General features: G+C 36.4%; 1 protein-coding gene across 3 annotated transcripts in view; it reads right to left on the bottom strand.

Annotated features, from left to right (window-relative positions):
• Positions 1–13,791, bottom strand: part of LOC127445467 (polypeptide N-acetylgalactosaminyltransferase-like 6) — a 433,776-nt gene extending 419,985 nt beyond the window's left edge. The window contains exons 1-2 of one of the 3 annotated variants that reach the window (XM_051705573.1): positions 13,670–13,791; positions 12,915–13,153 (exon numbers count right to left, since the gene is read on the bottom strand). In XM_051705573.1, the coding sequence (XP_051561533.1) occupies positions 12,915–13,049 (135 nt within the window). In that variant the 5' untranslated portion in view covers positions 13,050–13,153; positions 13,670–13,791. The other 2 variants (XM_051705572.1, XM_051705574.1) reach the window with 2 other exon arrangements.
• Between the last annotated feature and the right edge of the window lie 1,022 nt (positions 13,792–14,813).

Genomic DNA, 14,813 nt, shown 5'->3' with positions numbered 1-14,813 from the left:
GCGATCGCAATTACATCAGGAATTAATAACACCTTTCTCAACAGTGCATTTATATCAAGTATAGTTACAAAAATGGTTTCAAGTATCTAATAGAAGACAAAATCCAAAGCAAAACAATGATTGAGGGCTTTGCTTCAGAATCAAAGCAAATGCTTATATTCAAATAGAAAAGCCTATTTGTGCTTGTATTGAAAAGCGATGCAGAGTAGATAAATCAGATAAAATATTATTTTTTATATTTATTTATTGATAACGTTTTTCATTGTAATGGACTGACAGGTCTTCCATTAGGCTACATTGGGCATCATTTTAAATAAAAAAGGAACTTATTATTTTTTCATAAGTTTTTTAATTACTTCCATCAAAATGTGTAGGCTATATTCCATATCATACATATCATTATTGACCAAAAATGTAAATATAATTACCATATACTTTGTTGCTAATATCGCCCACCCCTATTTTTTTTTTTTCTTTTTTTTTTTTCTTTAGGAAAAAATATTATTGTTATATACAGCTCTGGAAAACATTAAGAGACCACTGCAAAATTATAAATTTCTCTGGATTTACTATATATAGGTATGGTTTCAGTAAAATGCAAATGTTTGTTTAATTCTATAAAGTGCTGACAACATTTCTCCAAAATTCCAAATAAAAATATTGTCATTTAGAGCATTTATTTGCAGAAAATGAATAACCCTGATTTTCAGTCACAGCTTTCAAGTGTTTTGGCATGCTCTCTACCAGTCTTTCACATTGCTGTTGGGTGACTTTATGCCACTCCTGGCGCAAAAATTTAAGCAGTTTGGCTTTGTTTGATGGCTTGTGGCCATCCATCTTCATCTTGATCACATTTCAGAGGTTTTCAATGAGGTTCAGGTCTGGAGACTGGGCTGGCCATGACAGGGTCTTGATCAGGTGGTCCTCCATCCACACCTTGATTGTCCTGGCTGTGTTGCATGGAGCATTGTGCTGCTGGAAAAAAACAATCCTGAGTTGGAGGATATAGTCAGAGCAGAAGGAAGCATGTTTTCTTCCAGGATAACCTTGTGCGTGGCTTGAAATGTTGAAAAATGTAGTCAGAACTTTACAGAATATAACAAAAATGTTCATTTTACTCAAACACATACCTAACACATACTTTTGGTGTTTTCCAAAGCTGTATACTGTTACCGTGATATAGAATTTTGGTCGTATTGCCCACCTCACATTGTCTCACAGTCAGAAGCTGTTAATTCTTGGGCTCATATAGCACAATAAGATTATCCAAACCTTACTGCATTGTTTTGAACGTTTTTTTTTTTTTTTAGAGAGAAATCAAAAGCATTAATGCAGAAGAACAGCAGCACAGTTAGAAGTGCCTTTACAAAACATGAATCATGACACAGACATACCATAAATACCTTTATATTAAAGTTTGTTCAAGATCTGCTGTTGTAAGATTTTTTTGAATTTATTTATTTATTTCTTTTTTCGTAACTGTATTTAATGAAAACTATTTTTCGAATAAGACTATAAAAATGAATTTCAAAAGCATTCTTTAACACTTTTGTGTTGGTATGGCAGACTGGATCAGTGTTATTCATTAGAAATACAAATGTTATATTAACCTTGTAAATGATGTGTATTACATTTATTCACTCAGGAGGTATATGGCTGTGAGTTACAGGAGGACCAAAGATTGGAGAAATTGTGGTCTCTGCATCACAAAAAATGGACACAGCTGCAGGGCTTTTGTGCAACTGGTAAGACACAAGGCTTCATGGCAACAATCTTGTTTCTTTCTATTATAATTTATACAGGAATTATCTAGATTTTACGTACTTATTAATTATTTTACACTACACCATGCAGTAGCAATGAGGTAGGGCAACCTCAAGTAAAGTGCCAAGTTTGATGTTCTATTCCATTGTTTGTGTGTGTACATAAAATGTGTAGTTTAAGGGTATTGTTTCAAACCAAACAGAAAAAAAAAATGAAAAAAATCATTTTATTTGACCTGACAAACACTAATTCAGAGTCAAAACTTTGTCTTTAAACTGAAAGGTAAGCATTGTGCAAGCATTTTTCTCCAATTTTTCTGTGGATATTAAGTTGCAGATGTGCACCTGCATTTATTAACTATAAGTTTCAAATGTTGTATATGTGCATATAAATTTAATACCTCTTCAGCCAACAGACTTGCATTTGAGTCATTTTTATATTGACATGCTTTCTTAAAACCTTACTAAATTCAAATGTCTTGGTAAAACACTGAATGAAAAATGTACAAATTTAAAGGGATAGTTCACCCAAATATGAAAACTATCATAATTTACTTGCGTCCCAAGAAAGGAAATGTAGGTAGTATGTATAGAGACTGACGGCCTCAGTCCCCATTCACTTTCATTACATGGGAATAAAAGCAATGTCAATATTTACAATTTGTGTTCTACAGGGGAAAAATAGATCATATGGATTTGAAACAACATGAGGGTGAGAAAATGATGACAATTTTCATTTTTTGGTGAACAATTATAAGTGGAGCCAAAAGAAGACAATGTTAATTATTTAGGTAAAGGTTTATTGCACTTTCATTTGAATACATTGAAATATTACTTAAGTCTGACATAACTTTAGAGAACAATAAAGGTGCATATTATACATTTTAAAATGTATCCTGTATTGGAGCTGGAACCACTGAGTTTGGGAACAGGTGAGTCAGTGCTTGAAGTTGACGGGCAAAGCACGGTCAGAAATCTGAAAAGACAGCAATGAGTCAATGATAATTGTCTGAATCTGAAATAGTATTTCATAGAATTAATATGTAATGCCTGTGACGAAGAGGAGAGCGTGGCCAGGCCATGATGATGCATGGCTGGCACTGAATCGGCTGATCAGTGGGAGAGCGAGATAAAGGGGAACCAGAGGCACCAGTTCAAGAGAGAGAGAGACGCACACGGCCGCATTTCATGTGTGTCTGCATTTGTTTATGTTTGTTTTAAGTTAAGTTTCACATTAAACTTTTATGTTTACTGTTCAGCCAGTTCCCGCCTCCTTGCACAACCTTAAACTGTTACATTGCCTTATTGGGGTAAAAAAACAACAACAAAAAAACATTTTTATATACATTTACATATTGTGGCAACCAATTCTTACAACAGCAGATCTTGTACAAACCTTAATATAAAGGTATTTATGGTATGTCTGTTGTCATGATTCATGTTTTGTAAAGGCACTTTTAGCTGTGCTGCTGTTTTTCTGCATTAATGCTTTTTATTTTTCTCAATAAAAAATTCAAAACAATGCAGTAAGGTTTGGAAACTTTTATTGTGTTATATGAGACCAAGAAGTTACAGCTTCTGACTGTGAGACAGGATGCAACAGTGCCAGGTGTTTGGGTAGGGGTTGGCGATATGACCAAAATTCTATATCACAGTAACGTATATATCAAAATATATTTTTTCAATGGGTTAAATAACCATGTGATAGGAGTGGGCGATATAAGCAACAAAGTATATGGTAATATTATTTATAATTTTTGGTCAATAATTATATGTATGATGTGGAATATAGCCTACACATTTTAATGGAAGTTATGAAAAAAACTTATGAAAAAATAGTAAGTTCCTTTTTTATTTAAAATGATGGCCAATATAGCCTAATGGAAAACCTGTCATGTCCATTACAATGAAAAACTTTATCAGTAAATAAATATTAAAAATAATATTTGATCTGTTTTATCTACTCTGCATCACATTTCAATACAAGCACAAATAGGTTTTTCTATTTGAATATAAACATTTTGCTTTGATTCTGAAGCAAAGCCCTCAATCACTTGTTTTGGATTTTGTCTTCCATTAGATACTGGAATCCATTTTGGTAACTATAGAGTCTACATGATATACAGTGCATCCGGAAAGTATTCACAGCACTTCACTTTTTCCACATTTTGTTATGTTTCAGCCTTATTCCAAAATGGATTAAAATCATTATTTCCCTCAAAATTCTACAAACAATACCCCATAATGACAACGTGAAAGAAGTTTGTTTGAAATCTTTGCAAATTTATTAAAAATACAAAATGAAAAAAATCACATGTACATAAGTATTCACAGCCTTTGCCATGACACTCAAAATTGAGCTCAGGTGCATCCTGTTTCCACTGATCATCCTTGAGATGTTTCTACAACTTCATTGGAGTCCACCTGTGGTAAATTCAGTTGATTGGACATGATTTGGAAAGGCACACACCTGTCTATATAAGGTCCCACAGTTAACAGTGCATTTCAGAGCACAAACCAAGCCATGAAGTCCAATGAATTGTCTGTAGACCTCCGAGACAGGATTGTATCGAGGCACAGATCTGGGGAAGGGTACAGAACAATTTCTGCAGCATTGAAGGTCCCAATGAGCACAGTGGCCTCCATCATCCGTAAATGGAAGAAGTTTGGAACCACCAGCACTCTTCCTAGAGCTGGCCGCCTGGCCAAACTGAGCGATCAGGGGAGAAGGGCCTTAGTCAGGGAGGTGACCAAGAACTCGATGGTCACTCTGACAGAGCTCCAGCATTTCTCTGTGGAGAGAGGAGAACCTTCCAGAAGAACAACCATCTCTGCAGCATCCACCAATCAGGCCTGTATGGTAGAGTGGCCAGACGGAAGTCTCTCCTCAGTAAAAGGCACATGACAGCCCACCTGGAGTTTGCCAAAAGGCACCTGAAGGACTCTCAGACCATGAGAAACAAAGATTGAACTCTTTGGCCTGAATGGCAAGCGTCATGTCTGGAGGAAACCAGGCACTGCTCATCACCTGGCCAATACCATCCCTACAGTGAAGCATGGTGGTGGCAGCATCATGCTGTGGGGATGTTTTTCAGCGGCAGGAACTGGGAGAATAGTCAGGATCGAGGGAAAAATGAATGCAGCAATGTACAGAGACATCCTTGATGAAAATCTGCTCCAGAGCGCTCTGGACCTCAGACTGGGGCGAAAGTTCATCTTCCAACAGGACAACGACCCTAAGCACACAGCCAAGATAAAAAAGGAGTGGCTATGGTTCAACTCTGTGAATGTCCTTGAGTGGCCCAGCCAGAGCCAAGACTTGAACCCCATTGAACATCTCTGGAGAGATCTGAAAATGGCTGTGCACCGACGCTCCCCATCCAACCTGATGGAGCTTGAGAGGTCCTGCAAAGAAGAATGGGAGAAACTGCCCAAAAATAGGTGTGCCAAACTTGTAGCATCATACTCAAAAAGACTTGAGGCTGTAATTAGTGCCAAAGGTGCTTCAACAAAGTATTGAGCAAAGGTGTGAATACTTATGTACATGTGATTTTATTTTTATTATTTTTTTTTTTTTTTATACATTTGCAAAGATTTCAAACAAACTTCTTTCATGTTGTCATTATGGGGTATTGTTTGTAGAATTTTGAGGAAAATAATGAATTTAATCCATTTTGGAATAAGGCTGTAACATAACAAAATGTGGAAAATGTGAAGCACTGTGAATACTTTCCGGATGCACTGTAAATGCACTGTTGACAAAGGTGTTATTTATTAATTCCTGCTGTAATTGCGATCGCTTCTCTCTCTGTGCTTGTGGGAGAACGGTCAGTAGGAAAGCTTGAAGGTGTCAATGGTAATTAATAACAACTGATAAACAGGGCTCTCATCCAATAACGTGAGACTGCACCTTTTAGTGCAAAAATATATTCCTCCTGCGTTTGACTTGGTTCGGAGTCGTCCTGCATTCTGTTTGTTCATCTATCTCCATGTTTGTTTGTTCGTCTCTCTCACTATCAGTCTCACCTTCAGCCAAGTGGAGTATTGCACGCACAGATATTTTCATACCACGATATAGAAACATTTCAACCAATTGACACTTTATTCCATTGCCACGATATATGTCGCCATTCCGCTCAGCCCTATTGGATACTACAACATTAAGAATTGTACTCATCCTTTGACACAAACCACTGTGTAGACAGGAATTTCAGTCTAGAAACGTAGTTAAGATTGAAGTAGTAGACTCTTAACGCTGACCTGAAACAAAGACCTGGATGGCCTGGAATCCTATTAGCTAGAAAGCTTCTGACATGTAACACAAACATATTGTCACCAGGACTTACACTCTAAAATTGGCTTTTTTCGCCTTTTACAATCTGACAGTACATTATCCTTGGTTATATATGAGAAAAATTTAGACAAAACTTTGATTCTTTCTGCTGATCTCAGACGCTGTTTTTTTGAAGTGGTGCTTATAAACTGCCCATGCCGAGTGACCTTGTGAATAAACCACACCCCTCCTGATGGTACATCTGTAAAATGAGACCACCATCTAGTGGTAGCTACTTTTATTACATGAAGTTACATGTGGATCGTGCAAGGCAAAACCAGTGGAAGGAAGTCTCAGAATTCAAATGAATGAAACAGCAAACACAAAAAAGACGTCAATGAATGCACGCATGTCACTTGATCCACAAATGCACATTCGATACTTCACAAGGCCATTTTGTGTTTCATTTGGAACATCTTTGTTTGGTTGCATACACAAACTGATTTATTTGTACAAAAGGGAACATTTACATTCACAAATATGTTTCTATTTATACAAATAGGTGCACATTCATTTAATAATAAATTATACAGACACAAGTAAAAAGATATTTGTATATGGCTAATAACATGCATTTGTGAAGTTTTCCCAAATTAATGGGTAGATGTGCCCACACTTCTGGATGAATTTAGGACTTACTCATTGGTAGTTGTTTGTGTGAGGGTCGGCAATGGTAAAAACAGCTAAAAAAAAGTCTCAAAATCCAAATAAATAAAACAGAATAGACACAAAAACATGTCAATGAATGCAAACGTCACTTGATCCACAAATGCACGTTCAATGCTTTACAAGGCTATTTTGTGTTTAATTTGGAACATCTTCCTTTGGTTAGGGAAGCAAATTGTGTTACATTTATACAAAAGGGAACATTTGTATTCACAAATATGTCTCTATTTGTACAAATCGTGGCATATTCATTTAATTCAGAATTTCACAGACACAAGTTGAAAGGCATTTGTGTGTGGATTGTAAGATGCATGCATGACATTTATCGAACTGATGGATAAGTGTTTACGCATTTTGATACTATATTCATCCCATAGACCCCATCAGTTTAGGATTGCTATTTTTGTTAAGCCTTACTTAAAATCACTGATGGAGGATTTTCGGGATTCGAGAGCTGATTCAATCATGGGTAATTTCTATCGGATAGTAAAAGGAGGCTACACAAGGCGGGCTTATTCACCAGTATTCTTGGGGGCTTATTGGCCCAATTTCTCTGTTGTCAATTATCTCTCCCTCTCTGACAGGTGCACAATAAAAAGCACAGAGTTCTTTCATTTCAGCTGGTTAACTCAAGCTCCTTTCGAGTCAGGAAAGTGTGTGACTGACATGAGGGGATTGAGTCTGATCCTAGAGACTGCTCATTTCCCAGCACTGAGAGACCCATCCTTTTGCCCCACAGCAAGCTTTTGCAATCCACTAATCATATTCTCTTAAAAAATGCTGGAGAATCAATAAGCTGCCGACTCTGATTTACTTCATTATATGACATTAAATATTCAGACAAGAGAGTCCATGTATTGAGTGCTATCTGGGGCACTGCTGAATGTCGCACTGAGCGTATAGAGCCAAATTTATGTGGCTAGCAATTAGGGTTGGCTGATATATATAGAATGTTCGTGATTTATTTGCAATTTTAGCTATAAAAAATTAAGCAACTTCATGAATACTGCAAATTTTAGGCACTTCCCCCCCCTTATTAGATACACCAGGCTACCAGGCTCTGATATTGCAATTATTTTAATTGTGCTTTTTATTTGTCCATTAATGTTTCTAAAGACAGTGTCATTGGATTAGAGAGCAATCAAGCCAAAAGAATTAAGTCAAAGCTCAAACGATTTGTTTGCATCATGACCAGAGGTGGCTAGAATAGCCAAAAACTGTACTCAAGTAAAAGTACATTTACTTAAAAAAAAAAAACATTACTCAAGTAGAAGTAAAAGTAATTATGTTAATAATTACATGAGTAAAAAAGTATCCAATTAAAAGAATACTCAAGAAGCGAGTAAATAGTGTGGTGATGGGGGTGTGGTCACGTGTCTGTCTGTGGGATAGAGAGAGCAGTAAGGCTCGTCACCTGGTTTGTCATTATCCCTAACACATGTTTCTTGTTGTAGTGATGGCGGAGGGAGACATAAAAAGGCACACGAGTCGTCAGAGTGACAGAGAAGCCAGAGAGAGAGACTGTACCTCTGTGTGCTTGATAGAAGCCTTTACTCGTTTGTTTGTGTGACTACTTGGCCACTGAGTGCCTTTTTGTTTATGTTTTATGAACGACGCTGAAGAGTAAAATAAAATACTCACATTGACAGTTCACTGTCTCCTGACTCCTTCATTACCCAGACAACGAACCTTCTACAATAGTTACTTTCATATGTAACATAATGGACGTTAAATCTCCAATATTATTATTATTATTGGAAATTCTTTCATCATTCACCCTCATGTTGTTCCAAACCTGTATGATTTTCTTTCTTCAATACAACACAAATGTCAGAATATTGGCCTTATAGTCACCATTTACTTTCACTTCATGTTTTTTTTACTCCATATTTTAAAAGGGAATGATGACTAAGACTGTCAGTCCCTAACATTCTGTCTAACATCTTTTAGGTTCCACAAAATACAGAAAGTTGCACAGGTTTGGAACAACATAAGGACGAGGAAATGATGATTACAGAACATCAATTTATGGCTGAACTATCACTTTAAGGATGCTTGTCAGATTTGGACAAATTTGTCAAATAGATGAGAAGTTTAGAAACTAGTTTCTAGTAATTATTATGGTGAAATATGTGAACAATATCCCACAGGCCCAATCATATATAATGCTGAATAAAAAGAAGCAAGATCATGCTTTTATTAATGGCTACATTCACTATTTCACAGCATTTTAAAGTCCTGAATGGATTCTTAGTTCAGTTACAGTATTTTCAGTGTAGAAAGAATTTAGATCATTAGTTCTGTACATTAAGTGTAAACTGCATCTTATCTCTGTATTTGGAAGCATGTTAGGCTTATTTTAGTTCAGAACTTGTTCACTGTTGTCCATGAGAAAAATGTGCCGCATCTGTCAAACACAAAGTTGCTGTGCAGTATGCTAGCGCAGAGATGCGCTCCAGAAAACACACATGCACACGATCGGCATAGCAAAAGCCATTTACACTTAACGCAGATATTTACAGGGATTTATACAGTAGGCACTGATATATTTCAGCACTAATATAAAAAGAAATTGATGTCATAGTAGCCCATAGTTACAGAATCACCCTGAAAATAACAATCACCACAACAGACAAGCTCACATTATCACAATCGGCAAAACTCACCGCAACGAGTTCTCTTAAATTGGAGCTGCAATTCTAATCTTGAAATATCTGCTTGTCTTGGTGTAAAATGAAGGCATTGCGTGATGAAAGAAAGTGTTTGTTTTGAGCGCTTGCTGCTGCTGCAGTGATGAACTCGACTCGACTGACAAAGTGCAACTGTGAAGTTCAACTGTCGTAAAAGTCCCATTCAAAAATCTCTCAATAAATGACACATTAAAACTTATTTAATTAAAACCCACTACCCATTGTAATAAAGTAAAAGTAAAAAAAAATCATTAGAAATTTCCTTGAGTAAGAGTAAAAAGTACCCACTATTAAACCTACTCTTAAAAGTACATTTTCTCCAAAAATGTACTCAAGTAAATGTAATGGAGTAAATGTAGCACATTACTACCCAACTCTGGTCATGACACAAAAATGTTTAAGTAAAAATGCATGTAGGTAAATATTGCTGTTTATTTTTGATACATTAGTGCACATAAATGGAAATGATTCATTATTATTTGGTTTATTTAGTGAAAACATGCCTTAATAATTTTTGAATTCAAGTTCGAATCCAGGGTATGCTGAGTGACTCCAGCCAGGTCTCCTAGGCAAACAAATTGGTCCGGTTGCTGGCAGGGTAGAGTCACATGGGGTAACCTCCTCGTGGTCGCGATTAAGTGGTTTTCGTTCTCAATGGGGAGTGTGGTAAGTTGTGCGTGGATCGCGGAGAGTAGCATGAGCCTCCATATGCTGTGAGTCTCCGCAGTGTCATGCACAGCAAGCCACGTGATAAGATGCGAGGATTGACGGTCTCAGAAGCGGAGGCAACTGAGACTTGTCCTCCACGACCCGGTGAGTAACCGCGCCACCACGAGGACCTAGTAAGTAGTGGGAATTGGGCATTCCAAAATTGGGGAGAAAAGGGAGATAAAATAAATAAATAAAAAGTTTTTCGAATATTAATCATATGTCAATATAAAATAGGTTCACTGCTTTTTTTTTTTTTTAAGAAATAATAATAAAAGATTATTCTACACTAATCATGCAAAAAAAAAAATAAATAAAAAAAAAATATATATATTATTATATATTATAAATATATATATATATATTATTTATTTATTAAGAATTTCAGTTTTAATGAGACTTTAATGAGATCTTGTTTACTGTCTCTGTTTTTTTACTTTTAGAAAAAAAATATAAAAATTACTTAGAACTCAGTAACAGGAAACATGTTCATTATAGAAGAGCTGTTTTCAAGTAATTGTATTGTGTGAACTGCATTTGTAATGTATTTTCACATAATTTAATAGATAAGGGCAAAACAAATTGCGTCACATCACTGACCCAATACATACAGTACATATCAAGATACTGTACATACTGAATAGCATCAAAAGACTAAAAAGTATCAAGAATATTACAATTTTTAACTATACCACACAGTCCTACTAGCAATGTGCAGCCTAACTGTCACATAATTTAATTAAAGCATGTGTGAAATTTCGACAGAGGCAGGCGAAGTTGTTTTGCCTCCAGAATACCTTTTGAGGAAATTATAAGGAAAGGTCAGTAGAGACAGAAAGGACAATACCCTGCATGAGGTCTTAGGATAGTTTTGTTCCTGTCAACACTGCAGTGCCTGCTCACTGATTTGGCTTTAATGAAGATAATTTTTTGCAGTTGCGCTCGCCTAAGGCTAAAGCCATACAACCCCGGAAAAAACTATTGAGAGAGGAGCAATTACGAGATGCAATAAACATATTCAGCATTTTTTTTTTTTTTTTTTTTTGCCTTGCGAAGAAGAACAACATCACAGTTGCAGAAACCAAAAGCAAGCAGGTACCCAAGGACAAATGAGCCAACAACACCCCTCAGCAGCTGGTGAGCAGTGCACATGTACAGCTTAGAGAGGGGAAAGCAGAGGGGATTCAGTAGACACTAACACAAGTCCTGATTTCAACTGCCTGGTTGACAGTGCGGAAAGAAGAAGGAAAAAGTGTGATATATTAATGATGATCTATGTAGGGAACTACAACCAGTATGTCAACAAGAGCAATGGTAAGTGAGATGCAGCCAACCCAGCCCAAGTGCAAGATGCTTTCAAATGACTAAATATACCATACTGACAGCTGGCTGAGAGAATCACTGATTGCACTCTCGTCACAAGAAGCAGCCAGCTGTGGTGCAAATGAACTTATCCATGTTGTTCTCTAAGAGCTGGAGTTGAGCATGATTAAGGAATTCAAACCTATGAAAATGATGCTATTATCGTGAATCTCTTACAGATCAATCATTCAGTATTAAATTACTCGCTCCTTCTCTTGGGAGCATTAGAGAGATCAACAATAAATATTCAATATTATCATCAGATCATGATAGCATAATCCTTTTCAATTTTGCATGCTGTGCAAGAAAATGTCCTTTCATTTTTGACTGGTGATTTATGTTTCCCTGAAGGCAAAACTGCTGACTTCCTAAGTGCTCCTAAATGCATAATCTTGTGGGAGGCAAATGCACAATAATGTACGGTTAACTATTCATTAACAACTAAGCAAGGCACATAAAGATGTGTTTTTATATCTTAAAAGTTTAAAGTACTGCTGCTGATGTCAAATGTCTTATTTTCTGGGGCACTATAGTTAAAATCTCTCAGTTAGATAAAGGAATATTCTAGGTCCAATATAAGTTAAGCTCAATCGACAGCATTTGTGGCATAATGTTGATTACCACAAAAATGATTTTTTTGCCACGTGATAAGATGTGCGAGTTGGCGGTCTCAGACACGGAGGCAGCTGGGATTCGTCCACCGCCACCCGGATTGAGGCAAAAAAAAAAAAATTGAGAGAAAAAAAAAAAAAAAAAAAGGAGGGGCAAGTCAAAATTCATTTTTTGTGGTAATCAATATTATGCCACAAATGCTGTTGATTGAGCTTAACTTGTATTGAACCCGGAATTTAATAAGGTAAAAATCTGTCCTTTGATTCAAAATATAATTGCTAATATAAATGGTAAAACACAATATTGGAGAAAAGTGGTTGACTGTTTTCCTACCCTTAGTTTAAATAATAAAATAATAAAATAGGAAAACTAATGTGAAATAGAACTCAGGTAAGATATTCAAAGCAATTTTAAGACATTAGTGATGGTATGCAAATTATACTTTACAACAGTTCCCAAAATGTATTCATCGATCAAAGTCAACTACCACATATACAAACAGCAACTACAGTACTCAAAGAGAAAAGTCTGGAGTTGTAGCAGTTCGATGGAAGATATCTTGAAAGTGAAGCTAGTCTGACAAGAAGTTTGTTTTAAAAAACTTCTGAGAGTAGGCTACATGAGAAGTGCATATCTTTCAATAGGGCACTAGTGCAGGTGCCTTGAGGCTTATCGAAGCTCGTCGTTCACAGATGATTCAACCAGATCTGACTGACAGCAACTCATAAATGATGTTATTACATAAATAGAGTCACAGAGATATCAAAGGTGTTTACTCACCTGTTCTCCAGGCTCATGCGACTTCATAAGGCTCTTCTCTCTGTACATTGACCAAAGGCCGACATTTGGCAGAAAAATTAAAGCCACCATAAACAAAAATACCATCTGCAGAACGCGCTTTTGCCTCCTCTTCATTTTGAAGACGCAAACGAGTCACAATCAAACTCAAGATAGACGCGAGTCTGCTGTGTTAAACTCGAGCTCCGTACACTCCCTCGCAAAAGACGACACACTTTCACCTGCAAGGAAGAAACAGAAGTCACGTCAAGCAGCATAAATCCATATAAACAAATCAACTAAATGAAACACAGAGGCAACGACACTGTTTTATTACGCGTAGTCTTGGGCTCGAGAGCAGTGCTGTCCGTTCCCTTGACTGGCATACACATTTAACCAAACATTAATTGAGCACTCTTCAGCATAGCACATCAATATTTGACAATATTGAGGATAGCTAAGACAATAAACACGCGGATGAGACCGTTTTAATTCAACAGACAGGCGAGTGTCTATCACGCAGCCGTAATTTAAGAGAAAGCGCGAGCAATAGTATGAAAACGACTTACAGTAGAGGGTTATTGCATGTTGAGACATGAACGTTGCTCAGTAATCCCCTCTTCTTTGTTGAGGATGTACAACTGATAAAAGATCATTACTAAACAACGACGAGTGGCGCGTTTTTATGTGTCAATGCGCTTGTGATGCAATTTGAAATCGCCTCGTGCTCTTAAAACCATCTTGCCCGTTCTACCTACTCAAGGTTTAAGGATTCTTTCTCTATTCTCCTTGGGAGACGTCTCATCGCCCTCGAGTTTTTAGATATTGCGGTTAAACCACGTGTGCTGCGCATCAGTATGAAAACATCCTCGCAGCTGAGCAATGCTTTCCAATGTGTGGGAAAGCACAGTGTAGCATACCGCCTTGACTCATGCACCAGCCTTTACAATAAACAAGCTCGGAGAGTGAGAGGTGGCAAAATCAAACATGTATTGAGAATTTCTAAGGTCGGAGCTGTACAATTTTAGCGGTAACACTGTACAATAAGGTTATATTTGTTAAAATTAGTAAAATAAATTAGTTAACATTAATAAACAATGAACAATACTTTTACAGCATTTATTAATCTTTGTTATTTTTAATTTAATCATAAACTAATATTTATTTTTAATTAAAAGTTGCATATGTTAAAAGTAGTTAAAGCTAAAGTATGTACTTTTTTTTTTTTTTTTTTTTTTTTTTTTTAATGAGAGAGTATTAATGAGAGAGTGCAACAAAAATCCATATTCCAAACCATGTCTTTACCCTTTACACTTTGATAAACCTATAATAATAATTTATATTTAAGAGCTGTCTGGACGGATTTCATGGGAAATTGCATACAAGTCATTCGCCCATGCCTGTTGATGTCATATCTGTACACAGCGAAAATAATGTGTGGTGTGGGACTAGCTGAAGCTGAAAGTTTGTTGTCACAAGGAACGAGAAAAATGGACCATGGATCATTCAAAATGGCAAACCTCCTGGGAATCACCGGTTGTAAAAATGAAGAAACCCCGAACAGAGCAGAGTTTACAAGCAAAAAGGGAACGCGACAGAGTCCGTAATAAAACCCGAATCAACATTGGTTTGGCTTTTCAAAGGTAGCGACAACTCCGAGATCTGAAAAGATTTAAAAGCAACTCAGAGATGGCTTTTTTCTTACTCAACAGATAAGATATTATATTGATATGGTTTATGTATAATTGTGTAATCACACACACTGTGTGTGTGTAGTGAAATACAATAATTACTGTAATTGGTGCAGAACTTTTCACTTGCTAGCACACGTGTGTATTTTTCTTTATAATTAATATAAATAATTTATATAAATAAATCCTTTAGTCCTAGGCTTGCCAAGGA

The sequence above is a fragment of the Myxocyprinus asiaticus genome, chromosome 8 (assembly GCF_019703515.2).
Source record: "Myxocyprinus asiaticus isolate MX2 ecotype Aquarium Trade chromosome 8, UBuf_Myxa_2, whole genome shotgun sequence".
Taxonomy (NCBI): Eukaryota; Metazoa; Chordata; class Actinopteri; order Cypriniformes; family Catostomidae; genus Myxocyprinus; species Myxocyprinus asiaticus.
The sequence above is the reverse complement of the archived record's forward strand: the minus strand, read 5'-3'. Positions and strand labels throughout refer to the sequence as shown.